This window comes from Oncorhynchus clarkii, chromosome 6 (genome assembly GCF_045791955.1).
Source record: "Oncorhynchus clarkii lewisi isolate Uvic-CL-2024 chromosome 6, UVic_Ocla_1.0, whole genome shotgun sequence".
In the NCBI taxonomy this organism is placed as follows: Eukaryota; Metazoa; Chordata; class Actinopteri; order Salmoniformes; family Salmonidae; genus Oncorhynchus; species Oncorhynchus clarkii.
Genome location: NC_092152.1, coordinates 12,559,825 through 12,576,552, shown reverse-complemented (window position 1 = coordinate 12,576,552; position 16,728 = coordinate 12,559,825). Strand labels below are relative to the sequence as shown.

General features: G+C 43.8%; 2 protein-coding genes across 2 annotated transcripts in view; one reads left to right on the top strand and one right to left on the bottom strand.

Moving 5' to 3' along the window:
- Positions 1–243: 243 nt before the first annotated feature.
- Positions 244–10,041, bottom strand: LOC139410632 (probable gluconokinase). Its single transcript, XM_071155974.1, has 6 exons — positions 9,903–10,041; positions 9,582–9,612; positions 8,864–8,950; positions 8,418–8,461; positions 5,934–7,532; positions 244–2,857 (listed from the first exon to the last, which is right to left on the bottom strand). The coding sequence occupies exons 1-5, from the start codon at positions 9,938–9,940 to the stop codon at positions 7,181–7,183; spliced, it is 552 nt and encodes a 183-aa protein (XP_071012075.1). The 5' UTR covers positions 9,941–10,041; the 3' UTR covers positions 244–2,857; positions 5,934–7,180.
- A 791-nt stretch (positions 10,042–10,832) lies between these two features.
- Positions 10,833–16,728, top strand: part of LOC139410630 (FERM domain containing 3) — a 94,194-nt gene continuing 88,298 nt past the window's right edge. The window contains exon 1 of the mRNA XM_071155971.1: positions 10,833–10,937. Coding sequence (XP_071012072.1) covers positions 10,833–10,937 — 105 coding nt within the window. The remainder of the gene's footprint in view (positions 10,938–16,728) is intronic.

Here is a 16,728-nt window from a genome sequence, read left to right as displayed (position 1 = left end):
ATTCAGCCTCATTTACTGCCTTAAAAAAAACAATATGGCAGACTTTCGTTAACAAATGTGGTTTCTAATGACAATTGAGATGTACGAACTATGGCATAAGGGGACGACAAGCATATACAGTGCCTTGCGAAAGTATTCGGCCCCCTTGAACTTTGCGACCTTTTGCCACAGTTCAGGCTTCAAACATAAAGATATAAAACTGTATTTTTTTGTGAAGAATCAACAACAAGTGGGACACAATCATGAAGTGGAACGACATTTATTGGATATTTCAAACTTTTTTAACAAATCAAAAACTGAAAAATTGGGCGTGCAAAATTATTCAGCCCCTTTACTTTCAGTGCAGCAAACTCTCTCCAGAAGTTCAGTGAGGATCTCTGAATGATCCAATGTTGACCTAAATGACTAATGATGATAAATACAATCCACCTGTGTGTAATCAAGTCTCCGTATAAATGCACCTGCACTGTGATAGTCTCAGAGGTCCGTTAAAAGCGCAGAGAGCATCATGAAGAACAAGGAACACTCCAGGCAGGTCCGAGATACTGTTGTGAAGAAGTTTAAAGCCGGATTTGGATACAAAAAGATTTCCCAAGCTTTAAACATCCCAAGGAGCACTGTGCAAGCAATAATATTGAAATGGAATGAGTATCAGACCACTGCAAATCTACCAAGACCTGGCCGTCCCTCTAAACTTTCAGCTCATACAAGGAGAAGACTGATCAGAGATGCAGCCAAGAGGCCCATGATCACTCTGGATGAACTGCAGAGATCTACAGCTGAGGTGGGAGACTCTGTCCATAGGACAACAATCAGTCGTATATTGCACAAATCTGGCCTTTATGGAAGAGTGGCAAGAAGAAAGCCATTTCTTAAAGATATCCATAAAAAGTGTTGTTTAAAGTTTGCCACAAGCCACCTGGGAGACACACCAAACATGTGGAAGAAGGTGCTCTGGTCAGATGAAACCAAAATTGAACTTTTTGGCAACAATGCAAAACGTTATGTTTGGTGTAAAAGCAACACAGCTGAACACACCATCCCCACTGTCAAACATGGTGGTGGCAGCATCATGGTTTGGGCCTGCTTTTCTTCAGCAGGGACAGGGAAGATGGTTAAAATTGATGGGAAGATGGATGGAGCCAAATACAGGACCATTCTGGAAGAAAACCTGATGGAGTCTGCAAAAGACCTGAGACTGGGACGGAGATTTGTCTTCCAACAAGACAATGATCCAAAACATAAAGCAAAATCTACAATGGAATGGTTCAAAAATAAACATATCCAGGTGTTAGAATGGCCAAGTCAAAGTCCAGACCTGAATCCAATCGAGAATCTGTGGAAAGAACTGAAAACTGCTGTTCACAAATGCTCTCCATCCAACCTCACTGAGCTCGAGCTGTTTTGCAAGGAGGAATGGGAAAACATTTCAGTCTCTCGATGTGCAAAACTGATAGAGACATACCCCAAGCGACTTACAGCTGTAATCGCAGCAAAAGGTGGCGCTACAAAGTATTAACTCTCAAAAAATTTAGAAAAGGCTGTTGCGCAACAACTCACTGCCTTCCTGAAGACAAACAATGTATACGAAATGCTTCAGTCTGGTTTTAGACCCCATCATAGCACTGAGACGGCACTTGTGAAGGTGGTAAATGACATTTTAATGGCATCGGACCGAGGCTCTGCATCTGTCCTCGTGCTCCTAGACCTTAGTGCTGCTTTTGATACCATCGATCACCACATTCTTTTGGAGAGATTGGAAACCCAAATTGGTCTACATGGACAAGTTCTGGCCTGGTTTAGATCTTATCTGTCGGAAAGATATCAGTTTGTCTCTGTGAATGGTTTGTCCTCTGACAAATCAACTGTAAATTTCGGTGTTCCTCAAGGTTACGCTTTAGGACCACTATTGTTTTCACTATATATTTTACCTCTTGGGGATGTTATTCGAAAACATAATGTTAACTTTCACTGCTATGCGGATGACACACAGCTGTACATTTCAATGAAACATGGTGAAGCCCCAAAATTGCCCTTGCTAGAAGAATGTGTTTCAGACATAAGGAAGTGGATGGCTGCAAACTTTCTACTTTTAAACTCGGACAAAACAGAGATGCTTGTTCTAGGTCCCAAGAAAAAAAGAGATCTTCTGTTGAATCTGACAATTAATCTTAATGGTTGTACAGTCGTCTCAAATAAAACTGTGAAGGACCTCGGCGTTACTCTGGACCCTGATCTCTCTTTTGAAGAACATATCAAGACCATTTCAAGGACAGCTTTTTTCCATCTACGTAACATTTCAAAAATCAGAAACTTTCTGTCCAAAAATGATGCAGAAAAATTAATCCATGCTTTTGTCACTTCTAGGTTAGACTACTGCAATGCTCTACTTTCCGGCTACCCGGATAAAGCACTAAATAAACTTCAGTTAGTGCTAAATACGGCTGCTAGAATCCTGACTAGAACCAAAAAAATTGATCATATTACTCCAGTGCTAGCCTCTCTACACTGGCTTCCTGTCAAAGCAAGGGCTGATTTCAAGGTTTTACTGCTAACCTACAAAGCATTACATGGGCTTGATCCTACCTATCTCTCTGATTTGGTCCTGCCGTACATACCTACACGTACGCTACGGTCACAAGACGCAGGCCTCCTAATTGTCCCTAGAATTTCTAAGCAAACAGCTGGAGGCAGGGCTTTCTCCTATAGAGCTCCATTTTTATGGAACGGTCTGCCTACCCATGTCAGAGACGCAAACTCGGTCTCAACCTTTAAGTCTCTACTGAAGACTCATCTCTTCAGTGGGTCATATGATTGAGTGTAGTCTGGCCCAGGAGTGGGAGGGTGAACGGAAAGGCTCTGGAGCAACGAACCGCCCTTGCTGTCTCTGCCTGGCCGGTTCCCCTCTTTCCACTGGGATTCTCTGCCTCTAACCCTATTACAGGGCTGAGTCACTGGCTTACTGGGGCTCTCTCATGCCGTCCCTGGAGGGGGTGCGTCACCTGAGTGGGTTGAGTCACTGATGTGGTCATCCTGTCTGGGTTGGCGCCCCCCCCCCCCCCCCCTTGGGTTGTGCCGTGGCGGAGGTCTTTGTGGGCTATACTCAGCCTTGTCTCAGGATGGTAAGTTGGTGGTTGAAGATATCCCTCTACTGGTGTGGGGGCTGTGCTTTGGCAAAGTGGGTGGGGTTATATCCTTCCTGTTTGGCCCTGTCCGGGGGTGTCCTCGGATGGGGCCACAGTGTCTCCTGACCCCTCCTGTCTCAGCCTCCAGTATTTATGCTGCAGTAGTTTATGTGTCGGGGGGCTAGGGTCAGTTTGTTATATCTGGAGTACTTCTCCTGTCCTATTCGGTGTCCTGTGTGAATCTAAGTGTGCGTTCTCTAATTCTCTCTTTCTCTCTTTCTCTCTCTCGGAGGACCTGAGCCCTAGGACCATGCCCCAGGACTACCTGACATGATGACTCCTTGCTGTCACCAGTCCACCTGGCCGTGCTGCTGCTCCAGTTTCTTTCAACTGTTCTGCCTTATTATTATTCGACCATGCTGGTCATTTATGAACATTTGAACATCTTGGCCATGTTCTGTTATAATCTCCACCCGGCACAGCCAGAAGAGGACTTGCCATCCCACATATGCTCTCTCTAATTCTTTCTTTCTCTCTCTCGGAGGACCTGAGCCCTAGGACCATGCCCCAGGAATACCTGACATGATGACTCCTTGCTGTCCCCAGTCCACCTGACTGTGCTGCTGCTCCAGTTTCAACTGTTCTGCCTTATTATTATTCGACCATGCTGGTCATTTATGAACATTTGAACATCTTGACCATGTTCTGTTATAATCTTGGCCACCCCACATAGCCTGGTTCCTCTCTAGGTTTCTTCCTAGGTTTTGGCCTTTCTAGGGAGTTTTTCCTAGCCACCGTGCTTCTACACCTGCATTGCTTGCTGTTTGGGGTTTTAGGCTGGGTTTCTGTACAGCACTTTGAGATATCAGCTGATGTACGAAGGGCTATATAAATTTGATTTGATTTGATTAACTTAAGGGGGCTGATTAATTTTGCACGCCCAATTTTTCAGTTTTTGATTTGTTAAAAAAGTTTGAAATATCCAATAAATGTCGTTCCACCTCATGATTGTGTCCCACTTGTTGTTGATTCTTCACTAAAAAATACAGTTTTATATCTTTATGTTTGAAGCCTGAAATGTGGCAAAAGGTCGCAAAGTTCAAGGGGGCCGAATACTTTCGCAAGGCACTGTAAGAAGCAAGCCGTAATTTCAATTCAAGACAATGAGCGAGCTAGGACGGACGTAGTCAATAACTATTTGTTTAGCACTTTTGAAATGTACAGTGACAGAATTTGGAACGTGGGCCGTTCTTAGTGTTTTCCCTGTACACCAAGTCAGAACCGTAGGATAAATAAAGGGGGCATATAAGCAGAAAAAAAGCCCTTACAATATTCAATGATTACATTTCTCTAAAACAGGTTACAGGCTACATGTGCGCCACCAAGTCAGAACAGTAGATGAAATTAAGAGGGGTAAATAGACCAAATTATTAGGGTGAGGCACATGGGCTACTAACATCTTACTACACAACATACACTTAGTATTACTTTCTTAGCTACAGTATGCATATCTCCCTGGCATATTACATTTATGCAGCAGTATACACTACATTTTTGGACTCACCTTGTTGTGCTGTGCTCACTTGAACAGGAAGGTGGAGCGGCGGATGTTCGTGGGCAAATTTTGTCATCAAAGTCTGGCATTCTCTGGATTTATTGTGCTTTCAAAACAACTGGGAACTGGGGGGAAAAAACAAGGTTGAATCATGATGATGTCATTGGTCTTCGGGTCGTGGCTCTGGGAACAGGCCGGATTTACAATTCCAGAGTTGGATGACCGTTCAAAATGTGTTTATTCCCAACTGCCCAGTTGTCTTGACCTCACTGAAGTCAAGTTTTCGCAGTTCCCGAGTTAACAGTTGTTTTGAGCACGGCACAAATCATGCTTCATTGACAGCATGGCCAATGTTGAATGTTTATCATTTTCAATTTGGAAAAGAGACCCTTAATCCCAGATTTGGGACTACACAGCCACTGTCACTGATTCCTTCCAAACCCCTCATTGTTGAATTTGCGATGGAGGAGTGGGCCAACCTGGTCAAGAACTATAGGAAACGTATGATCTCTGTAATTGCAAACAAACGTTTCTGTACCAAATATTAAGTTCTGCTTTTCTGATGTATCAAATACTTATGTCATGCAATAAAATGCAAATTAATTACTTAAAAATAATACAATGTGATTTTCTGGATTTTTTGTTTTAGATTCCGTCTCTCACAGTTGAAGTGTACCTATGATAAAAATTACAGACCTCTACATGCTTTGTAAGTAGGAAAACCTGCAAAATCGGCAGTGTATCAAATACTTGTTATCCCGACTGTATAACGTGATTTGACGTAATTTTATATGTGGCCAATGAGTTTGAGCCTTCTTGAATGGGCACTTCTAATGCAACTCTAAGGCAGCACCCAAGGGGCTAGAATTTTTGACGTCTACCCTTAGACTTGGCGGTGATGTGTCCTCATGAGTGACACAGCACTGAGCCAATCACGGCGCAACGCTCCATATTTTCTGCTGGCTTTCCCCACCACTGCAGAAAGCAGGACCTTGAGAAACCCTCTTCTTCACCACTGGCTTGTAGCACATCTAGATGTCCAGCAGATGGAACTATATATCTGATCTTGAGTTGCAGTTATGTGCATTGCAACTTTTCATTTGGAATTGATCATACACGGTGAGAAATTCTCATCCAATGGGTTTTGAGAAGGAAGAAAGTAGAGAGGATGCAAGGAATCAAGGAAACGCAATTGAGATTCTCGCATGGTTTTACGATGTTTTGAGGTTTGTATACCGAAAGGGTATAGATACTGTAAGTGTAGAAACACTGGTGTGTGTATATGTGTGGACGTGCTTAACTATACTTGTTGGAAACATAAATCCCCACAAGAATAGTACAAACAAAAATTTGACCAACTGGGGACATTTTGTCAATCCCCACAAGGTCAAATACTATTTCTAGGGGGTTTAGGGTTACGGTTAGAATTAGTGTTAGGGGTTAGAGTACGGGTTAGGAGCTAGAGTTAAGGTTAGGTTTTTGAGTTAAGGTACGGGTTAGGGAAAATACGATTTTGAATGGGACTGTATTGTGTGTCCCCACAAGGTTAGTTGTACAAGACTGATATGAGAGTAGTGGTGGGGAGTTTACAAGGATTAGAGGCTCCTGAAATACCCTTGTTGGGGGTGGGAGGTGAATCATTCCCCTGAAACAGCTCTATGATTCTGTGGGGTCTTCTCAAGAGGCCACTAACCCCTCTTTGATGCTATGGGCGATACATTTCTCATTTAGGTTTCTAATGGGGCTAACCATCCATGACATTTGGCAGACAGGCATTGTTACAAAATAGTGTGCAGGTCTGTGTCACCATTTAAGAATGGTTATACTGTATTGACCAAGAAACACTTGGAGGAAAGACATCCAGGCAGAAATTACTGAGAGCTTCCTCAACTGGTGTGACCTGGAAACACTTGCCCTGAACCGAGTAAGATGGAGGACATTCGTCAAAGGCTTATGCTCCTTTCAGGAGCTATGAGCATAAATCAAGTAAGTCATACTGTATTGTAATACTATTTAATATTTTATTTAACCTTTATTTAACTAGGCTAGTCAGTTATGAACAAATTCTTATTTACAATGACGGCCTACCCCGGCCAAACCTGGACGATGGTGGGCCAAGTCTGCGCACCTTATGGGACTCCCAATCACGGCCGGTTGTAATAAAGCCTGGATACGAACCAGGGACTGTAGTGACGCCTCCTGCACTGAGATGCAGTGCCTTAGATCGCTGCACCACTCGGGAGTGCCTCGGGAATGGCATTACTAATGCAATGTTTTCAAACATTTCCCTCAACTCAGCTAGTTTTCCTAGACCCAAGCCTATTGGATTAAAAAACATAATCAATAGAGATTCTACATCTAGCATGTGTCATATAATCACGGATTTATTGTGCTTTGTAAAATAAAATAATATAAAAGTCTGACATGATATGTAATTGTTTTCTAGCACACAGTGCAGTATGTTATCTTTGATTTGAGAGTCCATGATCATGATCTCTGGTTATGAAAGTTGGCGGAGATGCTCCTGTATCTCCCTGCAGATGTCATCAGTGCTCCTCCGAATATCAAGCAGCAACGCCTTCTCCTCTTCCGCCGGTGGCTCCAGAACATCAAACTGAGAGCGCAGGAGACCAGGCTGCATGAAATGTCCCCTCCGGGCCACCATCCTCGCATGGATCAGATCATATGTCCCATACAGGAAGAGGAACCAGACGCCGGGCAGGCTGCACATGTGCAGGCCTGCTGTGTCCGAGCTGTAGGTCAGGGCCTCGGAGCCAAACAGCAGAACCTGCCTGTAAAGTCGCCTCAGAGCTGAACACACCATGATGGCATCGCCCCCTGAAGACCTCTCCCTATTGAAGACAGACCCACAACATTATGAGATAATGACGACAAACCAGAAGTGCCCTTACGAAAAACAAAATTGCAGTCAGAGTGCCGTATAACTGCTGTACACTGCAGTATAACTGCAGTTAGAGTGCAGTATAACTGCAGTTAGAGTGCAGTATAACTGTAGTATGTTGCAAATACTGCGTCCAAAATAGCAAAGAAAATTTTACTGCAGTATTTTGCAGTTCAACTGCAGTACAACTCCAGTTCAACTGGTTATTCTGTAATTACTGCATCAAAAATACCACAGTCGAATGCAGTCACTGCAGTTTCAAAACTGCAATCTTCTTTTGTAAGGGTGGAATTTTCTGTGCAAAAGTCTGTATCATGATACACACTGCACATCTAACAACAATGTTATACAAAAATGTAAGAAGACTTAAAACATGTATAAAACACAGTGATTACATGTGACTGGGGAGAGTTTTCATCAGATGAAAATGGACAACCTCCATGTTGAAAACCACTAGCGGGATCAGGAAGGAGGAGCGTGTGACTAACTGGGAAAGTGAGAAGGCGGATTATTAGGAGAATCTGAGTCCGGAAGGGGAGCAGATCTCTTTGAAGTCGTCACACAGATTCTAAGTGAGAGCTGTCACTTTCATCTCCCTCTCTCTCCCTCCCTCTGTACCCCCCTCTCCATCTCATCTTATTTTAAGAATGCATTTCTGATCTGGAGTTTTTTCTCGCATTCTTTCCATCCAGCTCTATCATATCAGCCTTTGCCATAGATTTGAGACTGTTCCATAAAAAAAGAGATTGTGACTAACTGTTTCACTATGTGTATTTGCATATATAATAATAGGTGGTTATACATGTATAATGATGTGTACGTAGCCTATAATTACCTTTGAATGACATCATGCAGTTTCAGCAGCCAAGGCAGTCTGTCCTGATGAATTAGAATAATCAGACACAGATGAGTCACAGGATCAGTTTCAGATCAAAATACTGAAACAGAATCAGAGTCCTGTGTTTTGATTTCCAGCCAACATAACAAGCCAGCTCTATCTTCCCATATCCCTGTCACTGATTGTCTCTGTCTCACTCTACAGTGGGCATTGGCTCTGAGTATCAGCCAACAGGGCTACATAAGAGAGGTAAGCCTTAGTGAACTCACTCATGCACATCATATTTACTTTAGACATCATAAATGATGGAACTTGATGAAAGAGCTCCCTTTGACACTAAGTGAAGGGTGACACTAAGTGAAAGTTGAGTTATTCAAACACTGCGTAGAATAATCAGAGGCGTGATGATAGCCTAAGAGAAGTGATGTGAGTGATTTGGTCACCTGGTCAGTCAGAGGCTCCCCGCGAGCCATTTTGTCAACGTTTTCCCGCGGGTGAAAGTCATCACCCTCGTGAAGCGGCCACCCGAGCTGAGAACAGAGGCACAGGTGAGTGGAGTGCCAAACCAGACCTGGGTTCAAATACATGATTATTTAAGTATTTGTATTTTAAATACTTATTTTCTGTGTATTTTAGCTAGTATTTTTAAATACACTGGCCAAATCAACTACCGCTACTTATATTTGAAGTATCTGAATGCCTACTTGTGAAACCAAATACTCACAAACCAAATACTCACAAACCAAATACTCAAATACTTTTTTCCAAATACATTTCAAATACCCCTAAATACCCTGCCCTAAACATTTTACAAAAAGCCAAATGTTTATATACAATATGAAGTAAGCCTATGTTTTCAATAACTAAAGTATTTAGGCATTTGGAGAAAGTGTGTATATTTATATTTAAAATACACAGCCCAAAACAAATACTTCAAATATAAGTAGTTGTAAATATATGCAAATACTTCCAAATACATTACAATATTCAACTACTTGTATTTTCAAACAATCTTTGTTTAAATGATTTGTTCGAAATGTATTTAATAGCAATTGAAATACAGTAACCTAAATAGTATTTGAACCCTGGTCAGCAGAGACACAAGTGGGCGGAGTGCGCTGAAGCCCAGGTCAAAGTTTGAGAGCACCGTTCAATGTTTACCTTGTGTGACAGGAAGGCCCCTAGTGTCGTCCTGTGTGGGAGAGAAAAAAAAACATTAAGGCTCGGACAGTAGCTACAGTAAGGCTAACCAGGCCAATATTACGATTCTCATAAACCGATAATACACATGACCTAAACAGACTGATTTCACTGCTATGATGCGCGGTTCCGCAGGGAAATAGTACATCCATACATAGGCCAGTCTAGGATATTCCAGACTGCCGCTCACTGGTGAGCGGATGTGAATGCGATATCTAGAATGCGATATCTAGTAGGCTACTGTGTGCTCCACAAACGATAAACTAAAACAAGGACACCTACTTTCCGCAACCAGACACTCCCATTATAACATATATCATTTCGCTGGGTGTCAGTATGGCCTGATGCCCAGGCGAAGCCCAGACGCTCCAATGTAGATCATGTACAGGAAAACAGCTCTGCAGGTTGTTTTGGTATTGAGCGTAATGACGCAATACATGTCTTGCCTGCCGCCTGTCCCTTTCAGTTTAAAGCGACAGTACACGTTTAAAAAACAAATTGGACGCGGCGCATCATATGGCACAAATACATTAAATGAGTTTTCAATTTTTATGTGAATGACGAAAGAGATTTAATCGTTTGAAATCTATGTCCAATATGGATAGACATGAAAATAGATCCAGTAGTCGTAATGTCGTTGGACAGGATCAAGTCCGTATGGATGGTCCAAGTTTAGCAACATGAGAGTATTGTTTTGATATAAGCATTGCTGAAGCATGTGGTTATTGACTCACCCCAGAGACCTATAGCCTAAGCAGTGGTGTGGTAACTATGCTATGGGTCACTTGAGGCGTCAGCCATGTTCATCGCAGCTGGGAATGATTCTAACACCATGCCAATTGTTATGTGCCAACTATAGGCTAAATCATTAGAGATTATTCTCATAAATATATTAGGCCTGTTACACCTCCTGTGGGTGATCTCATGGTGCACCTGTTTGATAATTTATTGGACAAAACTGTACATTGCCAGAGTAGCGCGCATCTTGTTACTGACATCAGAGAGAGAGAGAGAGAGAGAGAGAGAGAGAGAGAGAGAGAGAGAGAGAGAGAGAGAGAGAGAGAGAGAGAAGGCAGACCGGTCCCTTCTTGCAGGCGACAGATGCAGCCTCTCCCACCTCGCCAGTCTCTTGCATCCATTCCTACGCTAAACGCGTCACTGCCAGTAAACGCGTTTGTTTGATATGTGGAGCAGGCAAATCAGGGCAGAAGAATGAAAATGCTTCGGTTTCGTAGCCCAAGCCTCCGCTCTCTGGATCAAGAGATCCAGGTCACGATTCGGTTACTGGACGACTCTGAGATCTCGTGCAGCATCCAGGTAAAGAGCGACCATGCTCGCGCAGCCCGCATGCAATGATCTTTATTGTGATTGTTATGAACCGTGACATAATTGCGTCGGATGTTGACTGCCACGATCACATTATCGGGGTAAGATCATAGGCTAGTTTTATTAATTCACTGGCTACATTAGAACATCTGGCTGTTTGTGGTTTTAAGTCGCATATTTTAGTATAGGTGACAAAATACTGGTTAGCTGTTATTTTTCCTCACAAGGATTAATCTCCCCCCTCCGACGTTAGTAGTCTAGTCTTATTTAGCTGATAGCTACCGTAGCAACACATTAACGTACACTAACATTACACACTTTACACTACAATTGATCAGAAAATGTGTGACATATCTAAATAATAAATATATATATCGGCGTAGACCAATTATTATTATTATTGTTGCGTAATAATAATAACAACCACTACCCAGTAGTGAATTTCTCATATTGATTGCATAAATCAACGCTGTGAATTTATCATTTAAAAAGCGTCAAAGACAGTGAACACCGGTTTCCCAAAGGGGGGACCGGTGTTTATAGTTATCTGTCATTAAACTGTTGATGTTTGACCAGACTCACAACCATAACGCTGACCATGACAAACTAAGAGTCTCTGTGTTCATGTACATCTACCCAATCAATGATTTACAACCACTCTTAAATGCTGTGAGAAAGAGAGTGTGTGTGTGTGTGTGTGTGTGTGTGTGTGTGTGTGTGTGTGTGTGTAAGAGAGAAACAGAGAGAGAGAAAGTGTGTGTGTGTGTGTGTGTGTGTGTGTGTGTGTGTGTGTGTGTGTGTGTGTGTGTGTGTGTAAGAGATAAATTGAGAGAGAGAAAGTGTGTGTGAGACAGAGAGAGAGTGTGTGTGAGAGAGAGAAGGTGTGTGTGTTAGAGAGAAATAGAGAGAGAGAGAGTGTGTGTGTGAGAGAGAGAAAGAGTGTGTGTGTGTGTGTGTGTGTGTGTGTGTGTGTGTGTGTGTGTGTGTGTGTGTGTGTGTGTGTGTGTGTGTGGTGTGTCAGTGAGTGCACGGTCAGGAGGAAATGTCTGTGTTGTAGCTAAATGCATTTTTCAGTCGTTGTGTCTTAATGGGTTTCTGTTCCAGGGTGAATTCTTCTGCATATTTCATGAACTTCCGTCGAGTTCGTTCTGCTCCGACAACATTCTTTTTAATGTTAGAAGGCTTCTTCTCTGTTCTTTCTTCATATGTAGGTCATCAGAAGCCACAGATGTAAGACACAGACTGAAAATGTCATGGTGTGAGTGGGGGTTGGTTTCTGGAGCATTGCTGTGGAGTTGTGTGGAGTTGTATGGAGTTGTATGGAGTTGTGTGGAGTTGTGTGGAGTTGTGTTCCTCGGACAGATGTCACGTTTGGAGTGACGTTCAAAACCGTGCTAGAGATGCATTCACAACAGTACTTAGTGTAGGAAGTTACAATGTGAGAGGGAGAAATGTAATGCATTGCTTAATTTGAGCCAATAGCTTACTAATACAGTTTAAGCATAATTCTTATTGGTTGTCATGTAGTCCCACCCACGATTGACAGCTCTCACAAGACGCTAAATTGAAAAATTGTTTATGCTGAGTGTGTTTTCCAGTGCTGGTGTGGGTTAGATTGGCTGTGTTGAGTGTGTGGTGTTGAGCCTGGGGGTAAATATGTCTACTGTAGCTCACTGCTCTCGTGTTCAGTCTAAATGTAAACCCGAACCTGCTGAGGAAGACAAGCCCAAACAATCAATATTCCATGAACTCTATCCTCCCTCCCCCCAATCCACCTCTGCCCCACCTTCTCCTCTCCTCTTTCACCTTCTGTCTACTGTCAAGTGGCAGTTCCATCCTATCCCTTATGAAGAGATGACCGAAAGTCCTCGGTCATCATGCGTTTGAAAGTAGTTTTGTGTTCTACTGTTATGTCTGGGGATTTTCTGGCATGCACCAAAAAATTAAGCAATTTTTATGAAAAGCAAATGTTTGGCCAAAGATACATGGTTGGACATGTAAGGAATTGCAGAAGCACTTCAAAATGGAAATTGCCAGCATTTTGATTCTCTCTCTTTCGCCCTCTCTCTCTTGCCCTCTCTCTCTCTCTCTCTCTCTCTCGCTCTCACTCTCACTCTCTCACTCTCTTTCTCTCTCTTGCTCTCTCGCTCTCTCACTCTCTTTCTCTCTCTCTCTCTCTGTTTCGCCCTCTCTTTCTCTCTCTCTCTCTCTCTCGCTCGCTCTCTCTCTCGCTCACCCTCTCTCTCTCTCCCTCTCTCTCTCTCGCTCGCACTCTCCCCTCTCTCTGTCTTCTCAGACAGCCCATGCATAATTAAGGATGATCATTGTCCTTCATGAGGCCAACATTAGTCAGGTGTCACTGATGCCCTGCACTTTGTGTGTGTGTGTGTGTGTGTCTTCATAGTATTGTGATATCAGACCAGATGAGAGCCTTTTATAGCCTCCTCCGGATGAGTGTATTTCCGTCCATTATAAAGTCACCTTATCGATACATTACCGATACATTTCTATTTAAGAATCTGTAAACAAATGGAAGGAATCATCATATTTCAAAGGTCTGTGAGGAAAGGAGAGAGAAAGAGGGAGGTGTGTGTGTGTGTGTGTGCGTGTGTGTGTGTGCGTATGTGTGTGTGCTTGAGGCAGTGCTGGTGTTTCAGTTAGTAGGCATTCTTTAGCGTGGGTTTAAAAATAGCAGCGTTTTCTATTCTTGTCTTCCACGGCGCACCTTTGATGTCTTTCCGAAGATGACTAAAGAAAAAAGAGATCAATCCTCCAGACTTCGCCAAGTAATGGGGAGAATCAGAGAGGAGCCAATAGACAAGTAATAGACGAGAATGAGGGAACTGAGAGAAATATGAAGGGAGGAGAGTAATGGGGAGGTGACTCAGAGAGGTAGCCAGGTGGTTGGATGTTGAATGAAGACTCAGAGAGGTAGCCAGGTGGTTGGATGTTGAATGAAGACTCAGAGAGGTAGCCAGGTGGTTTGATGTTGAATGAAGACTCAGAGAGGTAGCCAGGTGGTTGGATGTTGAATGAAGACTCAGAGAGGTAGCCAGGTGGTTGGATGTTGAATGAAGACTCAGAGAGGTAGCCAGGTGGTTTGATGTTGAATGAAGACTCAGAGAGGTAGCCAGGTGGTTGGATGTTGAATGAAGACTCAGAGAGGTAGCCAGATGGTTGGATGTTGAATGAAGACTCAGAGAGGTAGCCAGGTGGTTTGATGTTGAATGAAGACTCAGAGAGGTAGCCAGGTGGTTGGATGTTGAATGAAGACTCAGAGAGGTAGCCAGGTGGTTGGATGTTGAATGAAGACTCAGAGAGGTAGCCAGGTGGTTGGATGTTGAATGAAGACTCAGAGAGGTAGCCAGGTGGTTGGATGTTGAATGAAGACTCAGAGAGGTAGCCAGGTGGTTGGATGTTGAATGAAGACAGAGAGGTAGCCAGGTGGTTGGATGTTGAATGAAGACTCAGAGAGGTAGCCAGGTGGTTGGATGTTGAATGAAGACTCAGAGAGGTAGCCAGGTGGTTGGATGTTGAATGAAGACAGAGAGGTAGCCAGATGGTTGGATGTTGAATGAAGACTCAGAGAGGTAGCCAGGTGGTTAGATGTTGAATGAAGACTCAGAGAGGTAGCCAGGTGGTTGGATGTTGAATGAAGACTCAGAGAGGTAGCCAGGTGGTTAGATGTTGAATGAAGACTCAGAGAGGTAGCCAGGTGGTTGGATGTTGAATGAAGACTCAGAGAGGTAGCCAGGTGGTTGTAGGTTGAATGAAGACTCAGAGAGGTAGCCAGGTGGTTGGATGTTGAATGAAGACTCAGAGAGGTAGCCAGGTGGTTGGATGTTGAATGAAGACTCAGAGAGGTAGCCAGGTGGTTGGATGTTGAATGAAGACTCAGAGAGGTAGCCAGGTGGTTAGATGTTGAATGAAGACTCAGAGAGGTAGCCAGGTGGTTAGATGTTGAATGAAGACTCAGAGAGGTAGCCAGGTGGTTGGATGTTGAATGAAGACTCAGAGAGGTAGCCAGGTGGTTGGATGTTGAATGAAGACTCAGAGAGGTAGCCAGGTGGTTGGCTGTTGAATGAAGACAGAGAGGTAGCCAGGTGGTTGGATGTTGAATGAAGACTCAGAGAGGTAGCCAGGTGGTTGTAGGTTGAATGAAGACTCAGAGAGGTAGCCAGGTGGTTGTAGGTTGAATGAAGACTCAGAGAGGTAGCTAGGTGGTTGGATGTTGAATGAAGACAGAGAGGTAGCCAGGTGGTTGGATGTTGAATGAAGACAGAGAGGTAGCCAGATGGTTGGATGTTGAATGAAGACTCAGAGAGGTAGCCAGGTGGTTAGATGTTGAATGAAGACTCAGAGAGGTAGCCAGGTGGTTGGATGTTGAATGAAGACTCAGAGAGGTAGCCAGGTGGTTAGATGTTGAATGAAGACTCAGAGAGGTAGCCAGGTGGTTGGATGTTGAATGAAGACTCAGAGAGGTAGCCAGGTGGTTGTAGGTTGAATGAAGACTCAGAGAGGTAGCCAGGTGGTTGGATGTTGAATGAAGACTCAGAGAGGTAGCCAGGTGGTTGGATGTTGAATGAAGACTCAGAGAGGTAGCCAGGTGGTTGGATGTTGAATGAAGACTCAGAGAGGTAGCCAGGTGGTTAGATGTTGAATGAAGACTCAGAGAGGTAGCCAGGTGGTTAGATGTTGAATGAAGACTCAGAGAGGTAGCCAGGTGGTTGGATGTTGAATGAAGACTCAGAGAGGTAGCCAGGTGGTTGGATGTTGAATGAAGACTCAGAGAGGTAGCCAGGTGGTTGGCTGTTGAATGAAGACAGAGAGGTAGCCAGGTGGTTGGATGTTGAATGAAGACTCAGAGAGGTAGCCAGGTGGTTGTAGGTTGAATGAAGACTCAGAGAGGTAGCCAGGTGGTTGTAGGTTGAATGAAGACTCAGAGAGGTAGCTAGGTGGTTGGATGTTGAATGAAGACTCAGAGAGGTAGCCAGGTGGTTGGATGTTGAATGAAGACTCAGAGAGGTAGCCAGGTGGTTGGATGTTGAATGAAGACTCAGAGAGGTAGCCAGGTGGTTAGATGTTGAATGAAGACTCAGAGAGGTAGCCAGGTGGTTGGATGTTGAATGAAGACTCAGATAGGTAGCCAGGTGGTTGGATGTTGAATGAAGACTCAGAGAGGTAGCCAGGTGGTTGGATGTTGAATGAAGACTCAGAGAGGTAGCCAGGTGGTTGGATGTTGAATGAAGACTCAGATAGGTAGCCAGGTGGTTGTAGGTTGAATGAAGACTCAGATAGGTAGCCAGGTGGTTGGATGTTGAATGAAGACTCAGAGAGGTAGCCAGGTGGTTGGATGTTGAATGAAGACTCAGAGAGGTAGCCAGGTGGTTGGATGTTGAATGAAGACTCAGAGAGGTAGCCAGGTGGTTGGATGTTGAATGAAGACTCAGAGAGGTAGCCAGGTGGTTGGATGTTGAATGAAGACAGAGAGGTAGCCAGATGGTTGGATGTTGAATGAAGACTCAGAGAGGTAGCCAGGTGGTTAGATGTTGAATGAAGACTCAGAGAGGTAGCCAGGTGGTTGGATGTTGAATGAAGACTCAGAGAGGTAGCCAGGTGGTTAGATGTTGAATGAAGACTCAGAGAGGTAGCCAGGTGGTTGGATGTTGAATGAAGACTCAGAGAGGTAGCCAGGTGGTTGTAGGTTGAATGAAGACTCAGAGAGGTAGCCAGGTGGTTGGATGTTGAATGAAGACTCAGAGAGGTAGCCAGGTGGTTGGAT

Excerpts from the sequence above, each read along its gene's own strand:
- LOC139410632 (XM_071155974.1), bottom strand. The coding sequence starts at position 9,940 with ATGATATATGTTATAATGGGAGTGTCTGGTTGCGGAAA. Across the intron at positions 9,613-9,902 it reads GGAGTGTCTGGTTGCGGAAA|GACGACACTAGGGGCCTTCC; the intron begins GTAGGTGTCCTT and ends TCTCCCACACAG. Across the intron at positions 8,951-9,581 it reads GGGCCTTCCTGTCACACAAG|CTCGGGTGGCCGCTTCACGA; the intron begins GTAAACATTGAA and ends CTCTGTTCTCAG.